At 35.2% G+C, this 24,245-nt stretch overlaps 2 protein-coding genes across 5 annotated transcripts in view; both read right to left on the reverse strand.

The window, feature by feature from the left end:
* The window catches only part of LOC138691803 (zinc finger protein 664-like), a 53,945-nt gene extending 48,292 nt beyond the window's left edge, over positions 1-5,653 (reverse strand). For all 4 annotated transcript variants that reach the window (XM_069814231.1, XM_069814230.1, XM_069814234.1 and 1 more), the window contains exons 1-2: positions 4,987-5,653; positions 2,625-2,722 (exon numbers count right to left, since the gene is read on the reverse strand). In XM_069814231.1, the coding sequence (XP_069670332.1) occupies positions 2,625-2,717 (93 nt within the window). In that variant the 5' untranslated portion in view covers positions 2,718-2,722; positions 4,987-5,653. The remainder of the gene's footprint in view (positions 1-2,624; positions 2,723-4,986) is intronic.
* Positions 5,654-7,415: 1,762 nt separating this feature from the next.
* LOC138691806 (zinc finger protein 235-like) lies at positions 7,416-19,403 on the reverse strand. Its single transcript, XM_069814253.1, has 5 exons — positions 19,084-19,403; positions 17,695-17,792; positions 13,331-13,468; positions 10,140-10,213; positions 7,416-8,683 (listed from the first exon to the last, which is right to left on the reverse strand). Exons 2-5 carry the CDS (start codon positions 17,785-17,787, stop codon positions 7,831-7,833), a joined length of 1,158 nt encoding a protein of 385 aa, XP_069670354.1. The 5' UTR covers positions 17,788-17,792; positions 19,084-19,403; the 3' UTR covers positions 7,416-7,830.
* Positions 19,404-24,245: the final 4,842 nt, after the last annotated feature.

A 24,245-nucleotide genomic window follows, 5' to 3' on the forward strand; every position in this document is an offset into this window, starting at 1 on the left:
ATAATTACAATTAATATTAAATTTACAAATACAATAAAAATCAAAGTACTAAAAGATTAAATGATTAATAAAAGCTAGACAGTTTATTGTAGAGGTGGAAAAATTTAAATATCTTGGAGCAACAGTAACAAACATAAATGACACTCGGGAGGAAGTTAAATGCAGAATAAATATGGGAAATGCCTGTTATTATTCGGTTGAGAAGCTTTTGTCATCTAGTCTTCTGTCAAAAAAATCTGAAAGTTAGAATTTATAAAACAGTTATATTACCGGTTGTTCTGTATGGTTGTGAAACTTGGACTCTCATTTTGAGAGAGGAACAGAGATTAAGGGTTTTTGAGAATAAGGTTCTTAGGAAAAATTTGGGGCTAAGAGGGATGAAGTTACAGGAGAATGGAGAAAGTTACACAACACAGAGCTGCACGCATTGTATACTTCACCTGACATAATTAGGACCATAAAATCCAGACGTTTGAGATAGGAAGGACATGTAGCACGTATGGGCGAATCCAGAAATGCATATAGAGTGTTAGTTGGGAGGCCGGAGGGCAAAAGACCTTTGGGGAGGCCGAGACGTAGATGGGAGGATAATATTAAACTGGATTTAAGGTAGGTAGGAAATGATGGTAGAGACTGGATTAATGTTGCTCAGGATAGGGACCAATGGCGGGCTTATGTGAGGGCGGCAATGAACCTCCGGGTACCTTAAAAGCCAGTAAGTAGTAGTAGTAAGTAGTAGACAGTTTATTGTAAAAGTTAAGAAGAGAGAAGCATTTCTTTTATTGATGAAGTAAAAATTAAACCTACTCTACGCAGTAAGAAAATACTTAATAAGTTTGCTTTTGAACGCTACTAAATTCCGACAGTCTCTGATGTCACTGGGTAGGGTATTCCACAAGTGCGAGAGCGAGATTGTGTATGATGATGAATACGATGATGTCTTGTGTGTTGGTATGGCTAGTATGCGGCTATTTTGCGTGCGTGTGAAGAGATTATGATATGATTATAGGTAACTGAAACGGGAGGCAAGGTAGGTAGGTGTAGAAGTGTGAAGGACTTGGAAAAGGAGAACAAGAGAATGAAAATTTCTACGTTCGTTAAGCCGTAGCCAGTTTAGAGTTTGAAAGGATGGGGTAATGTGGTCAGCGCAACGGACATCGCAGACGAAGCAAACACAAGAATTATGAACATATTGTAATTTTTGTGACTGGTTGACATTGAGGTCAGTCAGTAGAAAATCACAATAATCGAAGTGGGGCATTACTAGTGTTTCCACTAGTATTCGCTTGAGTGATAGCGGAAGGAATTTTCGAATGCTGCTTAAGGAATGTAGTATGGAAAGCACTTTTTTGGTAATATGGATTACTTGGTTATTCCAGTTTAAATGCGTATCAAAGTAAACTCTAAGGTTTTTAACACAGGAAGCAAAAGGGATTATTGTGTCGTTTAAATTGACTGGAAGAGCAGAAGTAATATCGCATAATAGACATTGATGTCCCACTAGGATTGCTTGTGATTTTCTTGCATTGAGAGTCAGACCAAACTTTCTGTCCCATGCAGATATAGATTCAAGGTCTTTGTTAAGATTTTGTACCACAGGAGTTCTTTAACATGTCAGCAAATCTACTGACATGAGCCTGTCGCAATTAAGTACACTTAAATGCCATCGACCTGGCCTGGGATCGAACCCGCAACCTCGGGCATAAGAGGGCAGCTCTGTACCAACTGCACTAACCAGGCCGACTATTTTATTAGATACAGTATGTAACATTTTGGATTGAGATTTCTGATTTTACATTATGCAGTAAATGAGGATGATTGATATTGAAAGCTTCCAAAATGACAGACTTCCAATCCTTAACTAAATATATATATTTAGTTAAGGATTGGAAGTATATAAAATTGGTCCTCCCTTCTCTCTCTGTCTCAATCTCCTTCAATTTATTTCCACTTCTTTTGTTTTCTCTCTCTGTTTCTATTTGTGATTATTTTATTTTGTTTATAAAATAACAACTGCAATTATTCTAATTGAAGCTTCTGTCTGTTGTAAAATCTCTCCTCGAGTATTCTGCCAAATGATGGTTGTATAGACATGGATGTTAAATGTTATGTTTTATTTAACAACGCTCGCAACTGCAGAGGTTATATTAGCGTCGCCGGATGTGCCGGAATTTTGTCCCGCAGGAGTTCTTTTACATGCCAGTAAATCTACTGACATGAGCCTGTCGCATTTAAGCACACTTAAATGCCATCGACCTGGCCCGGGATCGAACCCGCAACCTTGGCATAGAAGGCCAGCGCTATACCAACTTGCCAACCAGGTCGACTATAGACATGGATATTGCTCTACTAGTTGAATGAAGGAAATATTTTTCTTTTGTTTCTTCAGCCATCTCAAGCAACTGGTAGCGGCACGGTAGAGAGGAGACTAAAATGTCGATTCGCGCAAGACTCTTCGCCACCAGATGGCGTAGAGATCTCGTATCCATCGAGTTAGGAGGAGAACTTCCATTTAAAACCACGTGCAGCGACATAGTGTAGCACTATCATTGTAATGACGTAGGACTGATGGCAGAAAGGTCTTACATTTTATACTCTTTGTCACACAATGCATTTCAATTTACCTCAGATAAAGGCTTCATGTCTTCTACATCTCTGTCATGACTGGTTCGTATAGTCAATGGGTCAACCTTGGGTTCTGTCTTGATCAAATCCATCACAACTGAAAGAGACATATAAGATTGACATTCATCTGCAGAAAATAAGGTGTTTATAAAGGCTTAATGACACGTTTACAATATATTTGCTAAAACTTTCAAGCCTGTTATGAAATAATTATCTGCTTTGTAAAGACACGGAACATTATCTTCTTTAGTATTAGTTGGCAGGGAATTACGACTGCAACATGTACACGCCTGAAGCATACAATGAGGTCCTCCTCCTGTATGGAAGAATTTGGCAGTGTGTTTGTGTAGATGCGAGTGTACGCATCACTGAAGCGTACTAACCCTCGGGATGTGTTTTATTATTTTTAACAATCAATGAGGGAGAATTAACGTAGAACACTGTCACAACGGTGCTTGAACTACTGAAAAATTTGTAAACATCGTCGTGTGTATTTAAGACGTCAGATTTCATATTAAAATTACCTAGAAGACTTATCATAATTCAGTAAAGGGGACTGAGGACATAAACAATTCTATGTTTTGCTATCTTAATATCGAACATTGTAATATAAAGTCAAAATCATAAACATAATAAGTTATGTAACACGAATCGGAGATAAATTAATTAAGAATCAACACCGAAACAAAGATGAGTTAGTATCAGTTTTCTTTCCATTTTGATGTTTCGTTTGACATGATAAACTAAATGAATGAATCGCAATTGCATCTTTATTTGTCTCTCAATGGTCAATTAAATCATTAAAATATTACCAAAATGTTGGCAAAATTTACATCTCATTATAGTCGAGTCCTCACGCACTTCTAAAAGCCATTCTTTTAAACTAATACTTTCCACCCACTCATTTCTATACTTCTGAATCAAAAGCATTTTATGTTTCTCCACGATTAGGATACTGTAATCACAAAAGAGGCACTAACACGTAGACTAATCCATTAAAAGACTAATAACTGCAGTGTAATGTTATATCAATTGCTGATCAACTACAACAGTTGATGGACCACCAGTTATTAATTCAGACAAAAGAACTCTATAATTTATTTTACCCTCCTCAAGGGATGAATTCAGGTGGTGGGGGGGGGGGTCTCGAAGGGGAATATCCTCCCATTAGAAATTTCATGCTTTTTTCAATTAAGTAATATACTTTACAAAAGAGCACGTAACACCGACTTTATGTGACAATTTCACTTAAAAGGTTAGCTACTTATTCATAATCATCATGTTTCACTTACACTGACCTAACCTACATTGTTTATATTCGTGTAAGCGAGCTTTCTAACCATGAGATGTCAGAACCAAAGATATAACAAATGGACGACCACTGAATTAGTTCCGTTAGTTCTCAAGAGATGATACTATTATTGGGACGGGTAAAAAAGTATTGGGGATAATGATGTTGTAGATTAAGTGTCACTTATTTTTATAATTCATAGTATCGTTTCCCGTTAAACCTAGTGGCTTTTACAATCACTATCGGGAGATGACATTTTGAATTCTGTAATGCGGGTAAAATTATATATTGCACTGCTGGCTACACTGGCTGTTTTCTTCGCCATCTGTTCATAGAAGTAATAACTACAGGGAAATCCAATTACAGAAACCGCAATTACATAAAATATTGATCATTATCTATTAGTAGGGGTCAAGTATCTTTGAACGTCAGTATACTAGTATTAAACATTTTAAATTAATATCTCTAATAACATTTAATAATATTTAAAACAATGATAAAAGAATCAAAGCTTTATTTCTTTAATTGACCCCATTTTTATGTTTCCTTTTACATAGATTGACCAAGTTAAGATCTGAAATATTGCTTCTTTTGCTATTGGTTTCACACTTTCAACCACCCTCTTGTAGTTATCCCATGAGGAGTAAAAGTTGTCAATTCAACATTATTCCTTTCTTGCCATACGATAATTCAAGAGAAGCGTAAAAGGGAGTAAACGAATTTCTGTATCTTCTTCACATTTTACTCATTCTCTCCACCATTTACGTCACAAACAGAGGTACAGCTACAAAATAGAACAGACTCTGAACCTTTTACCGAACATTATAGAAATGTTACTTTCTGTGATAGAATTAATTAACTCGTATACCTCTTATTTAACACAGAATAATAAATATTTGGTAGAAACAAACAGAACTATAACTACCTCTCCATCTACTTTTCTAGGCGTACGTTCTTCTTATTAAAAAAATAAGGTACCTCGTTATCGCATCGCATAAAAAATAGTGTCGATAAACTACTACAACTGATAATACTAAATACTATGAGACGAAAAACAATGTAGTAAATACCTGTAAGACGTTTCTTCTAAAGTAAAATAGGACTGACGTTAATCCAATATGTAGATTATGCACGTAACAAATATACAAGATCTGAATAACTGTAAAATATTGGTGTATCTAGATATTGTAGCTGAGCTGTTCATTGAGCTCTCAGCTAATTCCAGTCCAGCATATAACACTTTGCTGACGTAAACATCAACTGTTTCAGCGGTATGTACAGAAAGCAGGGAGATCACGGCTGCCGTGACGACTTTTTTTTTTCTCTATATTTTGTAGTGTACAATGATGCAAGAATTACAGAATGAGCAATAAATAAGTGGAGAATGAGACCATTTTTGTACCGGTATTCATTTGGTAATAAATTATTTCACTTGAATACGTCTTTAAAATGAGGACACTTGGGGTATCAGGACGGAAGCGGCGATGTACGCGTTATGATTGATCCATTCCAACACTACAACTTCGTGACTAATAACACGACTGAAATAAAAGATCTCTTGTTGGATCGGGTAGACTACAATGCGAGCATGACCTTGAGTTGGCGTCGCGCATGCGCGGGTGAGAACACGGAAGGCATTTTGGGGAGTTAAACATTTCAGGGCAGTAGATCTCGTGCCTCAAATATGTTTCCGCGCTGATTTTGATGCCAAAGGAAAGTTCTCATCTAGAGCTATCGATTTAAGCAATACGTATTTACATATAGCCGTGTCCCCGACAGGGCCACACCCGATTTTTTTCTTTCATTTCATTAGGCTACTCAGTCAAGCAATTTTGGGTGAATGTTACTTATGTCCCGCCCACTATAGGAGACATAGGCCAATTTTACACTAATCCTAAACATTTAGTATAACTTGTTGCTTGTGTAGGTGAAACGAGCGTTGAGCGACTTCCGCCGATTTTGGAATAGACACCGACGCACTTGAACTGCCAACATAGAAAACAAAAAATCACATTCAATCGCTTTCACCTTCATCTTGAGGGGATAATAAAAGCCTAAACTAAACTAACCTAACCTAAGTGCGTCGGTGTCTATTCCAAAATCGGCGGAAGTCGCTCAACGCTCGTTTAGTGGGCGGTGGATACTCAACATTGACCCAATTTTGTAAGAAAGATAAATTTGCCAATTTTATTAGAACTTTTACAAAACGATAACAAATTTGCAGTGAGAAATTGGGCTAAACGTTAAAAGCTACCTTGCTGCTATTCCAGTTCATAATTTAACTATCGAGGACTAGGTTATATAAAGGAATCAAATCATTGTACCTGTTTCTAGTTTTGGTTACCACTCTGAACAATGGCAGTGGAATTTATGTTATCGTAGTTAGGCTAGACATGGAAGGTATCTCCTTGGAAACTTTACTTTCGAAGCTGGTTAAGGAACTTAGTAATTGTACCCCAGCCTCCATTATATATGCTACCGCAGTTTGAGCAGAGAGTTTAACAGTGGCAGGGACACACTCAGAGAAAATTCAGAGCAGCATACACATTACTGACCATGTAATGAAATACAACTTCAACCAGGTTTACCAGATTTGGCAGGACATCTAACGATCTCATATAAAAGTCCCAAGTATTACTTCAATTGGAGGCAGGACGAAAAAGTTCCTACTTTAGAAAATTAACATCACTTGTAAAATTTTATCCTTACCTAGTAACTATTTTTCTTATAGTCCTAAATAATAACATTAAATTCAAATTAGATTACTTAAAAATATAGGTCCGGACATGAAAAAAAAACTAATATTTTGGCAAGTGTAAGGTTTGTAACAGCGAATATATTTCGATACATATAAAAGGAGCATATGTTGGTTTTTCCCTGTAATAATAATAATAATAATAATATTTTTAGTAGCTTATTTTACGACACTTTATCAACAGCTTAGGTTATTCAGCATCTGAATGAGGTGAAAGTGATAATGCCAGTGAAATGAATCCGAGGTCCAGCACCGATAGTTACCCATCATTTGCTCATATTGGGTTGAGGAAAAACCCCGGAAAAAACCTCAACCAGGTAACTTGCTCCGACTGGGAATCGAACCTGGTCCACCTGGTTTCGTGGTCAGACGCACTAGCCGTTTCTCCACAGGTGTGGGCCAATAATAATAATAATATAATCATAATAACAGTAAGAGTAATAATAATAATAGTAATAATGATGATGATAATAATAATAATGATAATAATAATAGTAGTAGTAGTAGTAAAATTGATAATAATGGGCAGCTGTATTAGGAAGACAAGATAGACTATAGATGAAAATGCTTCAAACTGTCTGATGCTTAGATGTTATATAATAATAATAATAATAATAATAATAATAATAATAATAATAATAATAATAAATATGCTTTCCATTTATAGCACTGAAATGATATGATTGAAGATATATGCACAGAAACGTGTAATGACATTTTTTCCTAGAATCGCTATCTAATGATATTTGTTAAGATCTTGTAATATAGCTGCACTACCTTCATGAAATTTATTAGGGGAAATTATATTAAATAATTTAGTAGGTTTATGACTAATACAATAATTATGCAATTTTTAATTTACATAACATAATTTTATATCAAAGACAACTTTATAAGAAATACTAATAAATTGCAGTCAAACGAATACGTCATATCACTTCCAGTTCATGACTTACATTCCTCTCTCTCACTTGGTAGGTGTACAATTAATTCTTATGTTCACAGGTCTTGTTGGGTTCTTTTAGAATTACACACCAGAGCTACAGAATTTTGTTCTAACTTGTGTATGCACATATGTGCCGTATGATGTACTGATAACGAGGAACAATTTACACAGACACAAACTATTACTTCAGTTTCCAGATAATCCGATTCAATTCTAGGCAGTATGTTGGCGTGCATGCCTGTTTAAGTGTGACAACCGTGTAAAACACTTTCCACAAATATCACAAATGAACGGTTTGTTTCCAGTATGCAGGCGTTTGTGCATGTTTAAGTTTCCTGACTGCGAAAAACAAAGTCCACAAACATCACATTTGAATGGTTTGATGCCAGTATGCTCGCGCGAATGAATCTTTAAATTTCCGGACTGCGTGAAATTTTTACCACAAATTTTGCACGTGAATGGTTTCTCACCTGTATGTACCCGTAGATGCCTCCTAAGATTACTAGATCCCAAGAAACTCTTTTCACATATATGGCACTTAAAAGGCTTTTCGCCCGTGTGCATACGTTCGTGAGATCTTAGATTGCTCGAAACATTAAAAGACTTGCCACAAACATTACATTTGAATGGCTTCTCACCTGTGTGAACGCGTATATGCTCTTTGAGACTACACGCTAACGAGAAAACCTTATCACAAATATCACATTTAAATGGCTTCTCGCCTGTGTGCGCCAGTAAATGTCTTTTCAGAGTACCAGATAACGGAAAACATTTGCCACAAATATTACACTTCAATTTCTTGTCACTTGTATGAGTTTGCATGTGGCATGTGAGGGATGAGGAAGTAGCTAGAACTTTACCACAAACATTACATTTATTTGTACTGTCGCCTGTTTCACTGCAAGACTGTGTCTTCAAGCTGTCTCCATTTATGAACATTCTGTCATAATTAGAACTTTCACTCATAGTTTCCTTGGAGGACAGAGAATGGTTTGGATGCATATGTTCTTCATAATCAAAATCGGTGCATTCAGATGAAAAAATTCTGTCTTGGATAACTGCAATGCTAAGATGAAAATAAGGATAAGCATAACAGTGAATTTGGTTAAAACAAAATGAAGCATTGATACCAACACTGAAAACTAAAACATGATATAATATATAACAAGAGTCATAAGGCTTTCACTGATTATATTGTGAAGACGTGCTGAATTTTGTAACACTATTTTACTATTTAATATTTCCAACATTTTGAATGTTGCAGGAGTCACTTGCGACTGATGTATAAGTAGTTTTATAATAAGCAAATAAATCATGGAAAATGATCTTGAGTGAAATTAAAAATTTATATATATATATATATATATATATATATATATATATATATATATATATATATATATATATATATAACTTTAGGGAAACGCTGTCCCATAAGAAGAGACATATTAAATATAATACAAAAAAAATCTAGTACAGAAGAGGTTAATGAACCACGAAGTAAGTTTAAGTATGTACAAATAGAATTATATCAAAGGAAAGATGACACATCAAATGAAATGAAATATAAAATACTGAAACACTGCAAGACTGCGAGGGGTGGAAGAGAGGGGTGAAGGGAGGACCAATCTGTGAAAAGTACCAAAAAGGCCTAATACAAGATTGTTTTTTATATATTAACTATCTTCAATTCTTTTGTAATCATACAGTACAGTATGAACTTCTAATGTTCCATGCGCAAGTGCTAATGTCCTCTTAAACCGAGTCTATAGTCCAGGTCAGCTTACTTCATACCGTAAGGGTGAAACCTAACCATTTTTCCCCCATTACTACATATGCTAGTGGATTGTGGTGATTTTCTAGTTTGCAGGTTGAATTTTCTGCTGCCAACTTCGTTCCGAATTTCGATACTAACAAATACAACAAATGGTAGTGATTTTGTAACTGGTATGTTGGCAGCTGAGACAAATATCGAAATATATTTTGTGGGTACTGGAGTGCCATGAAATTAAAATTGTACTAGATTTCCGAGACGGTTACTGGAAGCCAGTGAAATTTGAACGTATTAATAATTAATAAATATCAGTCTTAATATTAATACATAATTGTTATTTTACGTGTTGCGTTGTGGTTATAATTCAAGACTATAGTCAGGTAAGTTTTCGGAATTAGTACTAATAATTTCATGTGGTCAAAGAAAATACATTTTTAGGTTAGGTCCCGTGAGTCAATTCTTTAGTCAAAGCAATGAATTTCTTATTGCCAGACAAAATAATTGACATGTTGATCCCTTTCTCGTAAAGTTTGCCTATGAAAATATTATTGAATTATTTAGAATAACCTTCCAACATAAAGTATGGTAAGTAAATAAGTCAGTTAGTACGTATGACCATGTGATATCTGGTAACAGCAACACTGTTCTTATGTGGCCCTCACTATATACAACAGCTAAGGAAACAGCAAAGCGAGATGGAACTGGAAAGAGTAGTGTTGTTGCAGCAGAAGCAGCACAAAATACTTACCACTCCTGCTCCTCCTCTACTTTTATTTTCATATTCAACTCCTCCTTCCGTAAATCCAAGTCATAGGAATCTTCCTGGAAATTTAGAATAAATGAAACACAGAGATGAAGCGACATTATTCAAGGAATTAGTTCACAGAGCTTTATGCTAGAAAAAAGAATTCAACGGTTCATAAGCCATATTTGTAAAGTTCACAAATTTATAACAGTAAGCATTAATCATGTACAATCTTCGACAGTAAACTGACAATCTAACTAGAACCATCAGAAACTGACAAGAAAGCATTGTGAGGTGACAGATGAAAAAGTTATTTTCTTTTCTTCCGCCATATTAATAATGTTGAAACAAATGCTTGTACAAATTTTTGCTAGTCGAACGCAATTACGAGGTCCGTAAAAAAATAAGTTCGAAAGAAAGAAAACACAATTTCATAGAAAAAAATTTACTGGAACAGATACAACTGTTTAGCTATGTTTCAACATATTCTCCACTGGAATAGAGACATTTGTCATATCATGGGATTGACAGAGAGGTGTAGATGGCTGTCACACGCTGGTTCCAGTCTCAGACGACAGACATCTACGACACAGGGCTACTACAGTTGATTCCATGGTAAGACAAATGTCTCAATTTCAGTGGGGAATATGTTCAAAAATATATCAACAACTGCTGTATATGCTCCAATAAATCTTTCCATGAAATTTTGTTTTCTTTCTGTTAACGACCCCAGGAAAACTTATTTTTTACAGTCTTCGTAATTGCGGTCGAGTGGCGAAAATTTGTATAAGCACTTGCTTTGGCATTGTTAACATGGTGGAAGAAAAAAAATAACCAACATTTTTATATGCCCCCATCAGAATGTTTGTTTGTGAGTTTTGAAGCTTTCACTACCAACTTAATGAACAAAGTCAGGTGTATGTTGAGATGGTCGACGTCTTTTAAAATATTTCTCGCTGTACAAATTAATGGAACAAACCGAATTTTGATGGACGACTACTGTTCGGCTTTGTATTCCGCATAATAGGTCGCCAAATGTTCGGTAACAATGTCCAAAAAAACTGTTACATTAGAATTGTTCTCTAGTATGACTTACGACTAAAAAACACAATGAAACGAAAATATACTACCATGCAGACAAAACAGTTTCATAACTACAGACACCTGCATGAATCCTGTCGGACACTGAATGCCAACAAGACAGGTAGAGCAAAACATGCCTCGAAAACTGTATTCTGGTGGTCATTTCATTTGCATAACTGTGTGAGAACTAAACTGACCCAGAAGTTTCTGTTGTTGATTGATCAATGGCAACGAGAGCAACGAAATAAATGCAAAAAAGAAAAATTATAACTGAGGTAAGCATCTCCCCGAGGTCTCACAAACTAGTTGTGAAAAGTTGTTAAATTTTAAAATGATACGAAATTCAAACATTCAAAAATGCAAAATTGAAGACGAGCATAACAGGAAGAAAGGGCATCTCAAGACGAATAAAATAAACCCAAGACTACTGCTTTCGAGTACAAGAGTCAGTATAGGGAGCACCAGAGTCCAATTGAGGACCGTGTTTGCAAAACTTGCTAACTGAAAAAAATAAATTTTACAGGAGAGACAAAACACTATACTAAGCAAGTTTTGCTGTATGTCTCACGTATAGCAGAAAGCAAGTTTTGACAAAACGATCACACTTTAACACACTACAATGAAGAGAAGTAACCCAATTTTACTAAGACGCTTTGATCATGTAGAGGCCTGCCTTATGTTAACGAATCCATGAAAATCTCAATTTTGAAGTTAGCAAGTTTTGCAAAAACGGTCCTCAATTCTTTGTGTCTGCAGATGGTAGAAAATGTCACTGCAACCATCTACAGCAGTTCAAACAGTGAATCCGGATATTGTACAAAACCAGACGGGGAGGAATGGTCACCAGGTCCCAGTGATGCCCATGGGGAATGAACAGTTCATGCATAGCATTGCCACGAGCTGCCCCAAGACTGTACAGAGATGTCGTACATCGACCAGAATGTCGACAAAGTGTTAATTGGAGGAATGTGTGGCAGCATTGACATCATCTTATCCAGGACCATCGAGCCCAAAGACATGCATACTGGTTATGGCATAGCAGACACTAGAAGATCATTGTCTCCTTTGTATATAGTTTTGGTTTTACTGGAAATATAAACCTTGCTCTATCTATTAAAAAAAACGAAATTTGTGATGGAAACATATTACTTTGCTAAAATTCTCACGAACAAGTACATTTTTTTTCATTTGTGAGCCCATATCTACCCTTAAATTTCATGGTACAGTACAGTACAGTACAATAGTTGTTGTTGTTTTCTAATACCAGGCGTTTGACAATAAAGTCATTTGACCTCTTGCACTCCAATATTTTTCAAAGATATTATCATAGCCAGCCACTGAAGCACAGATTTTGAGGTGTTCCGAATCCATTTCTTGGTTTGAGTTGCACAATGGGCAGTTAGGGGACTGATATATTCCAATTCTATGCAGGTGTTTGGCCAAACAATCATGGCCTATTGCCAATCTAAATGCAGCTACAGACGATTTTCGTGGTAAGTCGGGAATTAACTGTGGATTATGATGCAGAGAGTTCCATTTTTTCTCTTCAGATTGTGTTATCAAATTTTGTTTGTTGAAGTCTAAGTATGTAGATTTAATAAATCTTTCCACAGAGTAATACGTAGATTTAGTAACAGGTCTGTAAGTAGCAGTGCTGCCCTTCTTTGCTAAAGCATCCGCATTCTCGTATCCCATGATTCCACAATGGGATGGTATCCATTGGAATACAATTCTTTTATTGAGTGATATTAATTGAGAGAGCATTTCAGTTATTTCTAGCAGTACAATAGTAGCAGTCATTTGAGAGATATTCAAGATGGTAATGTTAGATACCTCTTTCTATAAATGAGGATCTCGTGCGTAGGCACAATTAATGAGAAATGTTAAAATGTTGAGCATCTAATTTGAAAGTTGAAGTCGTATTGAAGTTTATATTTGGGCTATTATGGAACAAATAAACAAGTAATAAGTTTATTGCAATCTTTCATTGTCCCTATCATAAACCAAAAGTCGCTGTCATCGTGAATGAAAACAGAAGGTGTCTGTGATGAATAGATACAAGTAAAACAATAGAAGAGTGAAATTCAGTGCATACCAGGAGCTCCACTCACCTCGGCTTCACACTTCACTACAGGAAGATCATTTGGCAATATAATTTCCTCAGATTTTATCTCTGATGAAAGATCGTAGCTGTCGTCCATGCGTTCCTTCTTTACCCCAATGACATGCGGATCCAATGAATTCCCTTCCTGCAGAACATGTAGACAAGATTCATGAATAATATAATGCAATGTGTTAGAAGTATTTACAAGTGCTGCAGGTTGCATACCAGTGCATGACTAATACTTGCAGCATAGACTAGATATTATGGAACAAAACATAAATTGAACAAGTGGCTTACAAGCAGTACAGATCAGGTTGACTTGTAACTCTTTCCTCTACATATGAAACAAAGTCATTGCTACAACTTGGACATATTAACACAAATATTAAGGAGACAAGTTCATGCCATATCAGCAGTAATGTGTGTGTATTTCATGAAAAGCTTTATTGGATTTGTACTTGAGTGCATCGGTAAAGGCAGAGGGCACTAAGAAATAATTATTTCCAAAAAGTGATTACTTTCTTATTGTGTTATTTTCAAGCGATTCTTTTATTATTGTAACAAATGGCTAACACATATTTATTACTTATAAATATTGTGACAAGAGTTTATGTAAAATACATGTAGGGTGACCAACTTCTGATCACAAAAATACCAGGCCACAACAAGTTTTAGCCAATTTTTTGTAGATGTTAAGCTTGGATTCATTGATAGAATGGTTCATATTTATAATATAAAACTAACAATTTAATTTATAATACAAATATGAGTTCAGTCACAATATTGAGTACAATAATATTTTAAAATATGCGTGTTATCAGTTTTAACTCATATTTGTAGAGGTCCAGCAGAACAATTAATTGTATTATCCTACTATGGAAAGTGAAAAAAATTATTTACAATCATATGTGCATACAGTTACACCAAAAATTACAGAATCACCGGAACTGAATTGTAATCGATTGTTACCTACTAGACTGACTTTCGATATTAATGTCAGTTTATATCTAAATATATTGGCGGGTATTCTCCTACTCTTCGAAATCTTTAACTCCTCCATTCCTTCGTACTAGTCATATCGCTTCACTTATCTTTCATCCCATCATAATATGAGCACACGTACTCGCCAGGAAACAATACCAGCCCATCGCGCCTCCTCATATTGATCCTGTTGTACAACAGCCCTACCAAGACTCGGGAATTGACTATCTGCTAGCAACGGAGACTTTCGAAATAAAATTCAATTCAAGCGCAAACTTCCTACACACTTGGTTAGTGCTGGTAATTGAGACTCATTCAGACATGGCTTCTAATAGGGTTTCTTTATTGTAGCATAAAATATTTCAATCTACGGTGATTTCATCCTTTTATTATAATTTAGTCTATGTTTAATTTGTACTTCAGTAAATAATTATTTCTTTACTCTTACTTGGACAATAAATGGTCTTGTTTCTATTAATCGGGTAATGTTTTAGTACTTCGATATGTGTTGTAATTGTAGATCTAATTGTAAATTTAATGCTATTTGTAATTATAATTTTAACTTTAATCACAATATTATAGTTTTAATCTTGTGGTAAAGGGAAAGAGATGGCCTCTACCAGGTTAAATAAATTATTTGATTACAAAAAAAATTTAGCGCTGATGATAAAGAAAAATACGGAAGAATCAGGAAATGTCAGAGAGTTGGTCACCCTAATATAGTGCATGTTTAAATATGTGGATTATGAGTTATTCAGAACCCTTGAATATGTTTCTTGTAAGAGAAAAGATATTGTGCAAACATAATTCTATCAAAATATAAAATAAAATAAATTATAGTAAACATTCTTTCAAAGTCATGTGTTTACTATCTACAGTGTTCAGAGGTAAGCCAACAAATTCATTACGATATTAGTCCTCAAAACAAAACTCATTTCGATATTATGACTCAAAACAAATATAATTAAGAAAGACACCAATAAGCCGTATCCCTGGTAAACTTGTCAAATGTTATGGCTAAAATAAGAATGTGAAATGCGAAATGATAGCAAACATAACAAAGTACGGATATTATACAGCAAATGACACTGACGCCTCCAACTTGGTTTAGGTTAGGTTAATTTTGCTCATAATTCTTAAGTTTTTTTTTGGTATTCGCGTTCTACTTCTACTTGAAGTGTTCTACTTCTTTATTTCACGTGTTCAATAATCACTTTTATGTGACCTACATCGATCAATTCTTTCCAACTTTTAGCTATTTACTAACATGTTTTTCAAGTCAACTGATGGCCTACATGAATTCTTACCATCCTAACTACCTCCCCTGTGAAAATTATAGACGCATTTTCAATTCCTTTTCTCTAAAAAAACTCCTAGTGTCACGTGCCATAGAAAATCCTCGCTTTGCAGCATATAGGGTGAGATTGCCAAAATCCCAAAATATTCTTATGTTTTACACTAAGGCCCGTAATACACTTGAAGAGATTTCGCCAGCGAGAAAGGTGTTGCGAGAAAATTAAAAAATTGATAACATGGATTCAAATGGACGTCCACACACACTGGAAGAGATTCTCGCTCGAGGCAAAAACCTCGCGCGAGTTTCTCGCTGGAATCGGTAGCTCAGCAAATTTTCTTGACACATTTATCAAAGATGTTTGACATATTTTATACTCTTTATGACGATTGAATGTACAAAAAGATATCACAGGTGATGATGAATTGCATTGTTTTTATATGAAAATGAGGAAAGATGGCTGACAATTGCAGTCAGAAACTTATCGAACTTGTACGATGTCACCCGCAGGCCTATTTATATGATACACAGGATGAAAACTATAAAAACACGAAACTTAAAGAAGAAATCTGGAGATAAACATCACATTATCTGAAAATAAATAGGGCTATATTTTATTTTGATGAGATTTAATAGTATTGATTAAACATTTGAAATAATGTATCTATATGTCTTAACAGTTTACGTATTTTTAATCAGAATATGGCAAAAAATTCTCTATCATATCATGAATGACAAAAAAAAAAAGTGGTCCATTGAACCTGAATTAACGCCTAAACGTATCATCATTCAAATCGAAACCAGCGTCCAAACCCCCCCCCCCCTTATTTTCGTAAGATACACTGTGATTTTTAGATATTTCTGGCTTTAAATTTAGGCCTGCTTCTTTTCATGAACAAAATATGTTCATGTAACTCCATTTCCTCAGCATCTGAATACTCAGATTCAACAAAGCGATCGTAGGTAATTTGTAAAGTACGACAATATACTTACAGGTTATATATTTAAGTACGACAATATACGTAAATACATAACCTATAATATTTCCCCCAAGGAGTCATTACTATAATCAGATAAATGTATTCTGCATGAAGGCAGTGCATAGATGATCATAGCAAGGTGTGATCCAGGGTTGCCAGATTGGGTTACAAGTAGCCAATTGGGCTACTTGAAATTTTAATTGGCTATTGATTTTTACCATTGGGCTACTTGCGACTTTTTGGGCTACTCAAAAATTTTCGGGGCTATTTTTGGGCTAGTTTTTTTCTGATTTGAACCCTACCAGCAGAAATGCAGTGGCGAAGTGCAGCCTGCAGGCAGATAATAATCAGTTCCTGTCTTTCCTTCACTTCAAGCGTTAGTATTTTTGTGAATGCCGATGTAGTTTATTACAATAATCTTAAATTAGGAACTAGGATCTGTTGTGAAAGTAATATACAGTTTATAAGTTATATTATAGAATTACTTTTTTGACATTTTTGTACCCTAATTATAATGTAGGCTAATTATTATTGAATTCTGAATCCTATAGTGAAATAATTTTAAGAGAACTGTGTTTGTTGTAGAAGTGATATACAGTAACATTTTTAAATTGTGATAGTGAATAACTTTTTATACATTTATTTTGTTTTGTGATTATACTGAAAATGGAAATATTTATTATTTCGTTCTGTAATTGCTGAAAATAGGAAAGTGGGAGAAGTAACTTATACCAAAACGTTTAATAGCCGATGGTTAAATGACACTTCATTCTCAAACTGGCTTCTGGATGTGAAAGACGACAGCAATAAAGCAGATTGTAAAGTTTATAAAGTTCAAATTAGTGCTCATAAAGGAGACTTGAAAAAAAAACATTCCGATTCCGTTAAACATATGTAATCCGCCAAATATAAATCTGCCATTTTTATTGGGCTACTTTTTCAGCGAGCTTTCGCTACTTTTAGTTGTACCAATCTGGCAACCCTGGTGTAATCTGTGATAGCGAGAACTCGCCAAGTGTGTGGAGGAAGGCTCTTCGCCTCTTTCTCGCAACACATTTCTCGCTGGCAAAAACTCTGCAAGTGTGCTACGGGCCTAACTTATGCATTTCAATTTACCTCTGATAAAGGCTTCTTGTCTTCCGCATCTCTGTCGTGACTGATTCGTATAGCCAATGGGTCGACCTTCGGTTCTGTCTTGATCAAATCCATCACAACTAAAACAGACATATAAGACTGACATTCATCTGCAGAAAATAAGATGTTAAGAAAGGTTTAATGACACGTTTGCAACAAATTTGCTAAAACTTCCAAACCTGTTATGAACTAATTATCTGCTTTGTAAAGATACGGAACATGATTTTCTTTAGTAATAGTTGGCAGGAAATTAGGAACTGCATCATACACATGTCTGAAACATACAATGAGATCCTTCTCGAGTAGACACGAGTTTTCGTTTGACATGTTAAACTAAATGTTTGAACCTCATTTGCTTGTTTATTTCTCTCTCAATGGTCAATTAAATCATTAAATTTTGCCTTTAAAATACCTACTGGAAAAAAAAAAAAAATACGTGTCGCTACTGTCGAGTCCTCAAGCACTTAAAAAATCCAGTATTTTAAACTAATATTTTCCAGCCACTCGTTTTTAAATTCCTAAATAAAAGACACTTTATGTTTCCCTATGATTGAGGATACTGTAAGCACAACAGAGGCACTGTTACATGACTAATAGCCTTTAAAAGATATAACTACAATGTTACAGCATTTATTAAGTACAACAGTTCATGGGCCACCAGAAATTAATTCAGGCAAAAAATCTTAATATATATATTTTTTTTCTTTTCTGCAATGATGAATTTAGGGGGTGTTTCGGAGGGGAATATCTCTCCCGGATTACATGTCTCACCCTCCCTCGGAGATTTCACGCTCTCTTCAATTAAGTAATATACTTTACAAAGGAACACTTAATACCGGCTTTATATGACAATTTTACACTTATTAATGTTCGTCATGTTTACGTACAGTGGCGTTCAAATATACGAGGGTCATTTTGTGAAGTCATGGCAACATTTAGGCCTATATCTCCTGAATAATCGAAAATGTGGTTAGTTCAATATATACGTTTCAAAACCTGCTGTACATTGTATGGAATGCCACCGCCAGATTGTGTCTAAGTATACCTACATCATGATCTACTTTTTTCTAGGCGAATTTTCTTCTTCTTCTTGTTATCAGAAAATGGGAAAGAAATCTCGGATAAACTCCAGAACACGGACTGCACCCTTTCCCTCTTACTTCAAAATTCAAACCTTGTGCACACAAAATAAATTATTGGCATTGAAAAGTGCCTTTTCGTAAATATAATGATGCGCATTCGACAAACGCAGACATATCTGCTCTTTTTAGAATTTTAAGACATAATTTGGTAGGTGCAGTCCGTGTTATAAAATTTTCAAAAAATGTAAGTAGCTATGAGACGTTTTTTCTAAACTAAAATTGGACTCACGTTAATTCCAATATGTAGAATATGTAGAGTATCCAACCCCCACTGAACGAATATTTCACTTTTATCACTGCCAATGTTGCACTATAATCGTATATCCAAGGTATGCTATAACAGAAACCTAAACTAACCAAACCTAACCTGTCAAAGAAGCAAGAAGTTATACTAAATACTGTATGTGTAAAATTGGCCTATGTCTCTATAGTGGGCGGGACATAAGTAACATTGACCCATATAATGTAACTGTGCTATTTATTAAACCCTAAGCTAATTCCAGTCGTCACTTCACAAACGTAAACATCAACTGTTTCATTTATACCTACTGCAAGCAGGGAGATCAAGTCTGCCGTTACTAGTGTATTTGTTAAACATCCAGTGCTGGCGCCAAGTCTCACAGTCCCGGCACAATTACTTTTACTGACTACTCTCAAAGGGGGGGGGGGAACCTGTTTCTCTTCGTTTTGAAGTTTTATTGCTTAAGAATTATTTGTGGTAGTAACGAACTGATTGGTTCAAATATCAGCAGATTATTCAGTTTACTGATGATATGAAATATTTTGCTAGTTTTTAATTAATATATATCTTACGATACTTCAAAAATGTCCTACGAAGAAAATGAAAAACGAGTGTTGACTTTGCTAGATACTTCTAAAATATCTTACGAAGAAAATGAAAAATGAGTTGTGCGTTTGCTAGACGAGTTTTGTAATCTGTGAGAATGATAGTGAACTCTGTGATGATGACTCTGACACTAATGAAGAAGATGGTGAAGTGGAGGTGTTTGATGTCAATACAGATACAGAACAGGAAGGTGAGGCGAGTGGTGATTATCAACAGTTTGAGATCCCGAACAAAGTTCCTGGTTTCAAATCTAAAGATGGTACGGTATGGAGACAACACTGCCCACCGAAGGCAGTCTAATATTGTGACACATCTACCAAGTGTGAGGCCATGTGCTAGAGAGGCCAAGACTCCTACCGATTGTTGGTCTCTTTTTTTTTTATGATAGCATATTAAATGTTATTGTTGAAAATACAAACCTCCATATAAACAGATGTTCACGAACTTATTCAAGAGAAAGATCTGCTAGACCAACGGATCTTATTGAAATCAAGGCTTTTATCTGTCTTTTATATCTTGGAGGGGTCCTAAAAAGTAATCGTCTTTCCGCAGACAAAATTTGGGATAGGGATCGATGTGGTATAGAAAGATTCTGGCTATGTCCAAAGATCAAGTTCTATTTTTATTACGTCATCTAAGTTTTGACAATACAGAAACAAGAAATGGTAGAAAACAATGGGATAAGTTAGCTCCACTTCGTCAGGTGTTTGAAATATTTTTGGACAACTGCAAAAATGGGTACACAATAGGTGAATTTGCAACAGTAGATGAAATGTTGGAGGCTTTCAGAGGCAGATGCTCATTCAAACAGTATGTGCCTAAAAAAACTAATAAATATGGCATCAAAATTTTTTCCCTAGTTGATGCTAAGACATGGTATGTCCTAAATATGTTGGTCAACAACCAGAAGGTCCACTTAGGGCAAAAAATGATCCTCAGAGTATAGTCGAGCGACTTATTCAACCAATATAAGGAACAGGGAGGAACATTACATGTGATATTTGGTTCACTTCCTTTCCACGAATTACAAGCTTGGTGAATCGCCATAGAACAACCTGTGTGGGAACAGTTCGAAAGAATAAAAGGGAGCTGCCAATAGAATTTGTGGATTCCAAAAAGAGACCAGTGGGATCTAGTGTGTTTGGTTTCCAAGAAGACATTACCATTGTTTCCTACGTACCGAAAAAGGACAAAAATGTAATTTTAGCATCTACTATGCATCATGATGACTCAATAGGTTCATCAACAGGTGACAAAAGCAAGCCAGAAATTGTCACCTTCTAGAACTCCACTAAGGGAGGTGTCGACATGTTTGACAAACTTTGTGCTCGCTATAACATCGCAAGAAATACCAGAAGATGGCCAATGGTGGTGAGGTATGTACTACTGAATATTGCTGGAAAAAACTCGCAAGTGATTTGCATCTTTAACAATCAGAAGGAAAAGTGTCCACAGGAAGTACTTGAAAGAGTGGGGCGTGGGATTAACAGATGATCACTTGAAACGTTGAGCTGCCGTTAGAAATCTTCCACGTGAAGTACGACAATGAAGGCAAGAGGTTGCTGGAACATCTTTCCAACATGTTAAGGCTCATCAGTTTCCAGAGGAAACAAGAAAAGGGTGCTTTTTCTGCGAAAAGGACAGTAAAAGAAAATACTTTTGTAAACTATGTAAGAAATTTATATGTTTAAGTCATGCTCAGTTTTCATGCTCTGAATGCAGTGCTTAAATGATCTTATGTCTCAAAACACTATTAAAAATATTATTTTTACTTTTTTAAGGAAAACCATACACAATATTTAAGTTGTTTGCTGGTTTGAAGGGCTTTCGTTGATAAAATTCATATTTTATTCACTTTTTTTTAATATTTTAAAATTAATTAAAATAGATGTTATATAACAACAAACTGCTTATTATTTGCAATTCACCCCTTTCATTATAACCTATAGATACTGTCACACTGCTAAAATATTAATAAATTGGTTGCAAGAGTCAGAAATAAAATTAAATATATATGGGTCTACCAGACTTGGCACCAGCAGTGATGTTCTGAAAGAGGGCGCTATTACTGGAAGGTTAAGTATAGTTTGTAGTGCATTAATGATGCCAGAAACTCAGAATGAGCAAGAACTGACGAATTGAACCATTTCTGTACTCGTTTGATTATTAACTATTTCACATGAATACTTCTTTAAAATCAGTACACTTGGAGTATCAGGACGGACGCTTAATGGTTGATCAATTTCGACACTTTAACTTCCTGACTAATAACACAACTGAAATATTGTCTTCTTCTATCGGGTATACAACTACAATGCGAGCAACACCTTGAGTTGGCGTGAGGACCCAGCAGTCATTTTGCAGTTGGTAAACATTTTAATGCAATAGATCTTGTTTCTCTGTTACGTTTGCGCGCTGATTTTGGTGCCAAAGGAAAGATCTCCTCTACAACTGTCGATTTAAGCCAGACATATTTACATATAGCCCACGGCCGTGTCCCCGACAGAGCTAGACCCGGTTTTTTTCTTTTATTTCGTTAGGCTATTCAGTCAAGCAATTTTGTAAGAAATATATGTAGTTTTGCAAATATTATTAGAAATGTTACAAAATCATAACAAATTTACAGTGGGATATTGGGCTGAACTTTAAAAGTTACCTTGCTGGTATTTCATCATCATCATCATCCACAGGGATTAGGCCTTTGCCCTGTTCCGGCCTCTCAAAGAAATTGATCTCTCCATCTCTTCGTAGGTCTTCCTCTGTCTCTCTTGCCTTTAGGTTTGTACTCTAGAATCTTTTTAAGGATACGGTGTTCTGGCATTCTTTGTACGTGTTCATAGTATTTTTCTTGGTATTCTTTTATTTTATTGTTTAAGTTGAATATGTTCAGTTCGTCTCTTATCGTTTCATTATATTGCCTATCTGTTCTTCTGTATCCAGCTACCGATCTCAAAAATCTCATTTCTGATACTTCTATTTTGTGTTTTTGGTTTTCTGCTAGGGTCCAGCATTCTGAGCCATACAAGAGAGATGGAACTGCCAAGATTTTATAAAACTTCAAAATGGTTTCTTTCCTTGTTTTGTTTAATAGTGTTCTTTTAATCGTTCCACATATTCGATTAATTTTGTAATTTTCTTTGTTGATCTAGTTCTCTTGTGTTTCCAATTTCACAGCCCAGGTATTTAAAATCTCTTACTTGCTCTACTATATTGTCGTCAATTAAAATTTTACATCGTACCTGTGTTTTCCCTTGGAAAGCTAAAATTTTTGTTTTTGTCGAAGATATTGTTAAATTATAGCCTGAGGCTGTGATTTGTAATTCATATATTAGTTTCTGAAGACCATCCTCTGAAGCAGCTATTACTAATTGATCATCTGCAAATAAAAAGAGTTGTTAAATCTGTTTTGTACAATTTCTTTGTAGATTCTATCCAGTCTTGTGTGACTTAGTCAATATATAAATTAAACATTGCGGGCAACTCCTAGGTTTTATTTAGGCCTAGGCTACTATTTAATTTCATCATTTCACTGTCAAGAACTAGGCTACACGAATAAAGAAATCAAATCGAACTATGGCAGTGGAGTTTGTGTTATTATAGACCTAGTTATTAGATATCGAAGCTATCATCTTGGCCACTTCAATTTCGAAGCTGGTTGATCAGCATTAGTAATTGTATCCCACCCGCAGTTTGAGCAGGGAATTTAACAGAGGCAGGGATACACTCAGACAACATTCAGTGCAGCGTATACATTACTGCTTATGTAATGAAATAAGACTTTCGCCAGGGTTACTAGATATCTCGATTTGGCGGGACATGTCCTGATTTTCATATTAAAGTCCCAAGTCTTGCTTCGATTCGAGATGGGACCCAAAAGTCTCTGCTTCAGAAAATTAACATCAGTTATATAATTTTGTTGTTACCCAGTAAATATTTTCTTGTAGGTCTAAATAACAACATAAATTCAAAGTAATTTTCTTAACAATGTATGTCTGCACTTTGGAAAAAAAAAAAACGAATATTTTGGCAAGTGTAAGGTTTGCAACAGCGGATGATATTTCTGAACTTATAAAAAGAGCCATTCATCACAAATACATGGCACAGAGAATGGAGAAATGCTTATTGAAAATGCTAAATCCAATAATAAATATGTAGGAAGGTCTGAAAAATGTATATTAAATGATGGGTTTGGAGCAGTAATATGGTAAAGCACAAAATAAATATCAATTTAGGTATCAATACATTTTATGTCATTGTTATCAATTAATAAACATTCAAATTTAAATATTATTTTAACAAAGATAATAAATACAATATCTGAAACTATATTAATAAAACAACATGACTTCAGGAAGAGGTGTTCATGCGTCGATTGTGTATTTGCAGTCTCACTGATGGAAGAAGGAGAATGTAATCTTTCTTGCCTTTATAGACTATGCAAAAGCATTTGATAATGTAGTATGAAGAAACTTATTATGGGATATACTGAAGGACAAAATATTTTCACTACATCTCATTAGAGCCATTCAGAGCATTTACACAGA

The sequence above is a fragment of the Periplaneta americana genome, chromosome 16 (assembly GCF_040183065.1).
Source record: "Periplaneta americana isolate PAMFEO1 chromosome 16, P.americana_PAMFEO1_priV1, whole genome shotgun sequence".
Lineage (NCBI taxonomy): Eukaryota > Metazoa > Arthropoda > Insecta > Blattodea > Blattidae > Periplaneta > Periplaneta americana.